At 35.8% G+C, this 9,275-nt stretch overlaps 1 protein-coding gene and 2 non-coding genes across 3 annotated transcripts; 1 reads left to right on the top strand and 2 right to left on the bottom strand.

Annotated features, from left to right (window-relative positions):
- Nucleotides 1-1,273: 1,273 nt before the first annotated feature.
- LOC111493973 (pyruvate dehydrogenase E1 component subunit alpha-1, mitochondrial-like) lies at nucleotides 1,274-5,732 on the top strand. Its single transcript, XM_023143930.1, has 8 exons — nucleotides 1,274-2,061; nucleotides 2,173-2,252; nucleotides 4,131-4,208; nucleotides 4,488-4,583; nucleotides 4,691-4,762; nucleotides 4,964-5,017; nucleotides 5,180-5,245; nucleotides 5,373-5,732. The coding sequence occupies exons 1-8, from the start codon at nucleotides 1,350-1,352 to the stop codon at nucleotides 5,415-5,417; spliced, it is 1,203 nt and encodes a 400-aa protein (XP_022999698.1). The 5' UTR covers nucleotides 1,274-1,349; the 3' UTR covers nucleotides 5,418-5,732.
- A 724-nt stretch (nucleotides 5,733-6,456) lies between these two features.
- On the bottom strand, nucleotides 6,457-6,528 carry TRNAD-GUC. The gene has a single exon. It is a non-coding gene; the product is annotated as a tRNA-Asp (tRNA).
- A 69-nt stretch (nucleotides 6,529-6,597) lies between these two features.
- Nucleotides 6,598-6,669, bottom strand: TRNAD-GUC. The gene has a single exon. It is a non-coding gene; the product is annotated as a tRNA-Asp (tRNA).
- Nucleotides 6,670-9,275: the final 2,606 nt, after the last annotated feature.

Here is a 9,275-nt window from a genome sequence, read left to right as displayed (position 1 = left end):
AGACACATAAAACATCGTTCATCACAAATCTCATCATAGGAGCATTTTTGTAATTTCTTACATCATGCATACCACACTCATCCATATTGCCCAACTTGTATTCTAGTTATTCATATTTTCTTTCTAGCCTTGCCTAATAAATAAAACAACATGGTCTCGAAAATCTCAACGTAAAGGCATAATGGTAATTTTACCATGAAATACATGCTTATCCAAAAATGCCCTCCCAACGTCCTTAACATGTATTATCTAACTACTTAAGTTAAGGAATGTTTGCATGCTAACATGTCTTAGCGATCCCTACAAGTATTACTTGCCTAAAGTCATGTGGTTCCTTATATGGATGACACGTGCCTTTCCAAGCTAGGGCTACCACATGTTAGAAGTTTCAAAATTTCTTAAGCCTCTCTTTCACATGCTGTTACGGGCAGATTTGACTCCGTCAAAATTTCTAAATTTCTAAATAAATTTTCGATTTTTTTCTGCTTTATTTGAATTTTCATAACTTTCTCTACACAACTCGAATTAACTTTCCAATGTCAACATATTAAAAAGTTATAACTTATGAGAATAAATAACCCGAATTTCATACCTATTGAGTGATTGAATAGGTACCTAAATTCTTACTCCAAATAACCATTTGGAGTGAATTTCTAACTTTGTCTCTCTAGCTTTAACCAACTCCATCTTTTCCTCTCTTTTTCTTTTCCTTCCTTCTTTGTTTTCCTTCATCATTGGCCATCTAATTAGGGCCAACGCAGACCCCTAATTAGGAATACCAAGGAGTTGACTTTGACCTAATTATCCAATTTTTTACTATTTATTTTTATATTTTTCATTGTTTTATTCTACCTCATCTCGAAATTCGATCTCAAATCTCTTAATAAAATCTCAAAATTTCTACTTTAAAAAAAGAAATCAGGTTCAAAATTTATCATCGAGACCAAGTGTACAAAACCAATCGTTGAGTAAGTCATAAGAGACATTAACTATTGAAGTATAAGATCAAATGAGCTAGACTATATGACATTCATCGTTGGGATTAGTTACATGGCATCGATGATCGTGATAAGCTCGGTTGAATAATGAAGGAATAAAATAAAAAAGCTTATAATAAAACGAAACAATAAGCTTTTTTATTTTTATTTTTATTTTTATTTTTATTTTTATTTTTATTTGTAGTGTTGTTCCCATGAGCTACTACCTAGGATTGGTGTCTAATTATAAATAAAAAAGAAAAAAAAGAAGAGTCCGTACATACGCACAGTCCACCATCCGTCCCTATCAATTGGCCAGTTCTCAAATCTCGAACCCCTGAAACAAACCTTCCTTCTCATCTCGCGGTTCCCATGGCTCTCTCTAACGCAGCTTCTGCATCTTCCCTACCCAATCTCCTCAAGCCACTCGTCGCCGGTGTCTCATACTCATCCTCTCTCCGCCGCTCGATCTCGTCGGCTGCCGATCACTCTGCCACGCTCACCGTCGAGACATCCGTCCCCTTCACGGCCCACAACTGCGATGAGCCGTCGCGTTCTGTTGAGACTAGTCCCAAGGAGCTTCTTGGCTTCTTCCGCAGCATGGCATTGATGCGACGGATGGAAATTGCTGCTGATTCTCTCTACAAGGCTAAGTTGATCCGCGGATTTTGTCATCTCTATGATGGTCAGGAAGCCGTTGCTGTGGGAATGGAGGCTGCGATTACGAGGAAGGATGCGATTATTACTGCTTATCGGGATCATTGTACTTTCCTTTGTCGCGGAGGAACGCTTCTGGAGATTTTCGCGGAGCTAATGGGCCGTCAGGGTGGGTGCTCGAGGGGTAAAGGTGGCTCTATGCATTTCTATAAGAAGGACGCTGGGTTTTATGGCGGCCATGGTATTGTTGGGGCTCAGGTACCTCTTGGATGTGGAGTGGCCTTCGCGCAGAAGTATTCCAAGGATGGGACTGCTACTTTTTCTCTTTATGGCGATGGCGCGGCCAATCAGGGTCAGTTATTCGAGGCGCTTAATATCTCTGCGCTTTGGGATCTGCCTGCCATTTTCGTCTGCGAGAATAACCATTGTAAGAATTGAGTGAAATACTCACCTTGAATTGGACACTGAAATTCTATTTGCTGTATATATTTGCACAATCTCGTTTGATTTAGTTTGATTGTGTTGTGATTTCTTTTAGATGGTATGGGGACTGCTGAGTGGAGAGCAGCGAAGAGTCCAGCTTATTATAAACGTGGGGACTACGTTCCTGGATTGAAAGTGAGGATTCTACTCCCCATTTTGTAATTGCTGAATCTTTATTGTTGATGTTGGTTTCTCAAATTCTGTCTCTCGTCCTATATATCACTTCTTTTAGAAATATTGTGGTTGTTTGTTTGATAGTTGTGGAGTTCATGAAAATTCTTTGGGCTAGTAATAGTCAAGGTCGCACACAAGAACATGATGAACCAGGAATTGAGAGTCAAAGTTAATGTATCTTCTTTGCTAGTTTATGATTTACTCGAAAGAGTTCTCTGCCATCTCTTTGATCCACTATGTTCATATGGTTGTAAGTTGAAACTGAAAGGTGAAGTGGCTAACACTTACCCAATGTACCTGTTCAAGAGTTTGAGGTTGGGGTTTTTTCAGTGCGTTACAACCCCAGTTCCTCACACTGTGGCATAGTGCCACTTCTATGGTTTTCACTGATAGTATTTACAAGTGTACACTCTTTTGGAAGCAGATTCCAAATGTTGAGGTTAAAAAATGGTCATGTTTATCCGAATGGCAATTAAAAGAGTTGTCAATCCCCATTAGCTAAATCAGCATGTTTTTCAGATCAACGCCTTGTAATCCTTCCTCAGCCAGGCTTGGCAGAACAAGCCTGCAGTCTCTTAGTGATCATACTTAGAAATCGTTTATTCAAATCCTCTTATGTGTTTAATTAGAAACCCGTGATGTATCTGAAGTCTGGACTTTGGAATGGATGTTTACTTTTTAAAAAGACAAAAAAAGTTGTTTATCATATTAGTGGAAATTTGAGCCAACATGAACAGAACTTAATGGTTAAGGCGTTTCTACTTTCTCAAAATGGTAATAATCTTCACCACACGTGATTTAATTTTCTTAAAAAATCATGTGAATGAGAACTTGTAGGCATATTTGAGAAATTTGTCTGCTTAGTAGTACTTTTTTCTATGTTCTATATCTGAGTAGTTATTGATAATTACTAACTTGAACAACTGAATATTTAGATGATTTCAATGAAGGGGTAAATATTTTTTCCACAGTAGTGTGGTGAAGAGAAAGCAAACATTTTAGAATATTGAGAACAGTACCTTAGTCTTATGCTTTTAAGGCTGTCATATATTATATCTACCCACAAACATTTCATATATATATATATATGTCTACCCACAAACATACATATATACATATATATATATATCACACACTCACAAATATAGAAGAGTGTGATGGGTTCTTTAAGCTTCTTTGAGGCTATGTGTGAGGTAGGAGCTACCACTCGTGCCGGACCCATCCATGACAAGTACCTTCAGAAAAACATTGTCTATTAGATGCCTTTGCAGGTTATCGAAGAGGTTCAACCTACAGTTTCTTTTAACAGATTTGACTAAAAAATCTCCTGAGTTATTAATCTCTTAAAAATAATGGATGCCATAAAAGTATTGTGACAGGTCAAAATAATTTTAATTTTTCTTCAATATAATTGATTCTTTTCTTAAAAAATGAATTTGAGTTGTCTCTTTCCATGTAATCAAAGATGGAGTTGTGTTAATGGTTAATTTGCTGTTGAGCTTTCATTTGAGTTTCTTGTTACTTTTCTTTGTTTTTGTTATTGCTTTCTATGTTAATTTCATAGTGATTATTATCATCATTATTTTTTTATAGTAGTGCTCCTTTTGCAATCCTATTGACCTTCTTTTGAGCATCACAAACTGGATTCATTCTGATGTTTGTGTTAAAAATCCTGTTACTAAATCTGAAGTTTTCTTGAATGATTGAGGACCTCAAACGATACCCTTCAATGTCTCGTATCTTATTTATTCGTGGCTCTATTTTGGATGTTGTCTCCTTGGTTTCTTGAGTTGCCAGGGAAACAGGAAAGAAACTTATGATCATATTTTTGGGTTACAGGTGGATGGTATGGATGCACTAGCTGTCAAACAGGCTTGCAAGTTTGCGAAGGAGCATGCTTTGAAGAATGGACCAATTGTGAGTTTCCTCTCTTGTAAATATATCATGGTTGCCAAGTAATGTGTTTTGAAGAATGAACCAAGTTTTGCTAAGGAACATGTTTTCAAGAAGGGACCTTGTTATTTTGTACATGATGGGTTTAATCTTGTTTGGAGGGTTTTCTCCACTCTCGGTCCCTAGGCTGTTCTTTCACTCTTTGAATATATATTGTTGTTTCTTATAAAAAAAAATTGGCACGCAATGGTTCACTTCTTGCAAATGTAAATATATTTATGTTATCCCTTTGTTTCTTTCTAGATTCTCGAAATGGACACCTATAGGTATCATGGTCATTCTATGTCTGATCCAGGTAGCACATACCGAACACGTGATGAGATCTCGGGCGTTAGACAGGTTTTCTTCTCTATGGATATTCAATCACTGATAACATTTCAAAATATTTTTTTTTTTCTAGAATCAGATTCTGAGTTTTGAATGGTTTGTTCATGATTTAATACCAGGAACGTGATCCCATTGAAAGAATAAGAAAACTAGTATTATCCTATGATCTGGCCACTGAAAAGGAGCTAAAGGTATATTGCTGAACTTGGATCTGAGAGGCTAACTTTTGTAGTTTATATGAAACATAATTAGTTGTTGATTAAGTTAATTAACATGCTATCACCTAGACTGATCACGTACTTCACACACATGCACCGGTTTGTTCATTGGATTAGTCTGTTAAACCAAGATCTTTGTACCTTTCTGATAAATGTTTCGTACTTGTTCATTAGGATGTTGAGAAGGAAGTCAGAAAAGAAGTCGATGATGCGATCGCTCAAGCCAAGGTGAGGAGCATGTAGTTAAATAAATTAATATTTCATCACTATGTTTGTGCATGTCCAAATTTATAGAATACATTCATTTATGAACCACTCTATAGGAAACATTTTGCATAGTGTCTTATAGAGTATTTAAGAATGATTGCTGTTGCTTGTGCCATGTTTCAGGAAAATCCTTTGCCAGATCCTTCTGAACTCTTCACAAACGTGTACGTGAAAGGTTTTGGAACCGAGGTATTCTTCATTTCCTTTCTCACAACGGTTTTCGTTACAAATACGACGTTAACTCAAGCATAAATGCTAAAGCAGACCAAAATTATGAAATGATTTGTAAAAATAACCACCTTAATTTCGGTCGCAGTCATACGGAGCAGATAGGAAAGAAGTGAAAGCTGTGCTTCCATGATTTATTTATCTAACATTGGAAGTGTTTGAGAGCTCTGGTCGGGACCTCCAAAGTTGACCTTATTTTATCCAACAGAGGCAAAAAGGAATAATTAGGAGGTTTGATTGAAGTTGTTATTTTTTTCACTTGGATTAGTGAATATATTTTGTTTTCCCTTCCATTAATGGGAAATACTCGAGTGATTTTGCCTTTTCCTTGAAATATTGAAGCCTAAATGTTGGTATAGTCATTTGGAACTGTGAAAAATATGCTTCTTTTGCCCTCACATGAACTTTCACAACTAAAGAGGCTGATCTTCTGGGTTCACTTTTTACATATATATAATACTCTGAACATGGTATCTCTCAACTGCTTAGATGCTCAGCTTGGTGCTGAATTAGGTTGAGTTTGGTTTGGATTGGGTTGTTAGAGTGTTTGAGCGACTCAGTATAAAAAATTCGATCAACTCGATTCAAACCATTCAAGTTGCAGTGGTGGGCCACCTATATCAATTTCGATACAAGGTAATAGGTCTGGTGTTTCCATGTCAAAATTTTCAACTAAGTTGAGGATTTTATATCATCACAATTTTCTTAAATTTTCAATTTCTTGAAACAATATTGTTTAATCAATTTTCTTTTAAGGAATAAGTATACATATTTAAAATTTACATGCAATAAGACAGACAAAAGTCATGATATACATTACTAAAATTGGTGACTTTTTATTTTCTATTAAATTATTCAATTTATAAACCTTTTAATTTTTATTCAATAAACTTAATATATAGAAATCTGAAATCAGCGTTACATTAAAAGTTTGAAGAAAGAATAAATACTAAAGTCAAAGTTTTCGATACAAAAAGTTACTTTATTTAAATTGTATAATTATGTAATTAATGGTAATGAATAATTAAAAGAAATTTTATTAATTTATTTTTTAAAAGAACAAATCACATCAGTAAATAAATACATAAAATTACTTCTTGTCTCAAAGGAGGAGTTGCAGATAATATATTAAACGAACCGTTTAAACTAAAAATGTAAATAAAAAAAGACGACGCCGTTGCCGGGGATCGAACCCGGGTCACCCGCGTGACAGGCGGGAATACTTACCACTATACTACAACGACCCATTTGTCAACTTTAAATAATAATTAATTAAACCGTTTAGAGCTAACAAATGTATATAGAAAGAAAAACGCCGTTGCCGGGGATCGAACCCGGGTCACCCGCGTGACAGGCGGGAATACTTACCACTATACTACAACGACCCATTTGTTTAGTATATATAAATTTATTATTCTTTATGTAAATCAAGTCCCATTTTAATTTTGTGGGAAGCTTTTATATTTATTTATTTGTTTTATTCTTTTTATTTCTGGAAGATGTAAACCTTTCATCTATTTTTTTCGCTTATTAAAAATGTTTATGAATTGACTTTGAAAGCATTTTTCTAATCAACCCCAACCGGAGTGTTTAAATTATGAAATGATTTTATATATCATCCACAATTTTTTAGATTAAAATAAGAGTTCTGATTTGATTAGATAAGTTTAATTGTGAGGACAAGAGCATGATTAAGTATTACTTTGATGAAAAATATGGGTCTTATGTAGCGGGATTAAAAGGCAAACCTCATATTCACGTATGACGAAAAATTTGCACGAATGTTGGTTGAGAAGATGGCAACTTATTGATGCTCAATGAAGGGAATGTTGTAGTAAACCTTCTTGTAAATGGAGAAGACCGAGTGGACACAACCACGTGGTACCCTAGACATTGGAGTAAGCAATCACATGATTGAAGATCGGCAACATATCAAGAAGCTTGATGATAAAAGTCAAAAGATGGTGTACTTTGACGTTGTGGACGAGACCGAGGAACACAAGTTGTATGATCCTCAACATGAAGAAGTTCATGTTAGCGTATATGTCGTATTCGAAGAACTATGATTGGTGCAGTGTCGGCGACAACAAACAAACTATTGTGAAGTTCACAACTCTAGAGGATGGAGGAGATGTGACAGACTTAGAAAGTGCACCATTACCAAAAAAATCCGCACATGTCATTATTAGTGACACCAAAATATGCAACAAGTTCTCTAGAACAAGAAAGCTCAAACGAGAGCACAGGAGGATCCACAACTGTTGGTGGACTAAAGGAATTTCATTCTCTCATTGAAATTTATGCAGATACATTGAAAGAAGTGTTTGATTCCAATGAGCTAGTGTTGCTGACTAGTGAGAGCCGCACAACTTATTATGAAGCAACAATTGAGATGACATGGTAGGAAGCCATACAAAGGAGCTTGAAGTCATCAAGAAGAATAAGACGTAGGCACTCATTAGTTTACTGCTTGGTCACAAGCCCATCAGTTTAAAGTGTATGTTTAAGATGAAGAAGAATGGTGAAGGGAACGTCATCAAGCACAGGCAATACTTGTGACGAAGGGATACTTGTAGCGGCAAGGAGTTGATTTTGATGAGGTCTTCACGCTAGTGGCTAGACTTGACACAGTGAGGTTGATTCTTGCCCTCACAACCTAAGATGTGTGGGATGTTCATCACTTAGATGTCAAATCAATTCTCAAATGGTGGCCTCCAAAAAGAAAGTTGGGAGAATTTTGGGCATCTGGGGGTGCAAAAATCAAGGTCCTAAACATTACCGAGCAAGTAAGTAGCCACTTTGATTTTTTCGCAAGTTTTACTTCCCGAATCATTTGGAAATGAACTAGTACCTTGAAGATAGCAAAGATTTAAGGAAATGGAAGAGTTAGGTCTTGAGGCAAGTGTTATAGATATAAATCTAACATCTTGCTCGAGAATCATGACCTTTTAAAATAACTCACTAAATGACCTACATTGCTTATGAAATTTTGTTGGACGGTAACCTTATTATAAGAGTTTATGAAAAGTTTTATGGACATAGGAGTATGTTTAGGGCATAAACCAAAGAAATAAGTAAAATGATCAAAATACTTCTACTATGTTCAAATGTCGATTTATGGCCTATTTTGAGAATTTATGTTCAAATGTTTCTATCCCCGGATACGTCTTATGCCTAAGTGGTGCCGTTTTAAGTGTTATGATGAAACCCTTGAGCAAATGAACTAATAAACCTGTGATGTTATTCTAGGGTCATAAACCAAGTCAAGTAGGATGGTTTTCTTTTAATATTGCATAACCCAAGCCATCAACCACAATGACACTTAGATGGCTAGGTACTACTCTAGTCAAACCTGCCTCATGCTCTAAGTTACTTCAGACCTCCCAACACATGAATACCCTGCATGTGCTTCTTATATGGTATCCTACTTTGCAAGATAGCAAGATGGTTAGGTTCATGATGTCCACCGACTATGTGACCTAGTAGGTTTTTTAGGCAGAGTGGAATAGGACCAAGACTAGTGTTATATATTGTGCATAGTGTTATGCCCTGTCCATGAATTGTGTATAACGTAAGGACATAATGACTCTTCTTGTCATCTACCAAGCAGTCTTAGTGAACGTACTTCTCATGTTGACAAAGAAAGACTCGGTAAAAGTAGCATGCGAGATGTTGCAAACAATACATGTGGGTGTGGAACAAGGAAGCAAAGATTCTTATTGAGGAGTGAGTTTGCTAGTCGAATGAAGAATAGTGAGTCAATAGATAACTTTGCTACGAAGGTGACGACAATCACCCCTGACATTTGTTTGTTAGGCCATAAGGTGGAGGAAATCTCCATCGTCAAGATGTGGGATATAATTAATTCGAATTATACATTTTTAATTTAATATATCTAATATAAATTCATTATTTTAATATTTAACGTAGGAAAGACGATAAATATAAGTTCTCTTTTTATGTTTAATACTATAATATAATTAACTTTAAT

Source organism: Cucurbita maxima, unplaced genomic scaffold, assembly GCF_002738345.1.
Source record: "Cucurbita maxima cultivar Rimu unplaced genomic scaffold, Cmax_1.0 Cma_Scf00019, whole genome shotgun sequence".
NCBI classification, from domain to species: Eukaryota; Viridiplantae; Streptophyta; class Magnoliopsida; order Cucurbitales; family Cucurbitaceae; genus Cucurbita; species Cucurbita maxima.
The sequence above is the reverse complement of the archived record's forward strand: the minus strand, read 5'-3'. Positions and strand labels throughout refer to the sequence as shown.

Bases quoted from the DNA above. Each gene is read 5' to 3' on its own strand.
- LOC111493973 (XM_023143930.1), top strand. From the start codon at position 1,350: ATGGCTCTCTCTAACGCAGCTTCTGCATCTTCCCTACCCAATCTCCTC. The intron at 2,062-2,172 runs GTAAGAATTGAG...GATTTCTTTTAG, and splicing joins CGTCTGCGAGAATAACCATT to ATGGTATGGGGACTGCTGAG. The intron at 4,209-4,487 runs GTGAGTTTCCTC...GTTTCTTTCTAG, and splicing joins CTTTGAAGAATGGACCAATT to ATTCTCGAAATGGACACCTA.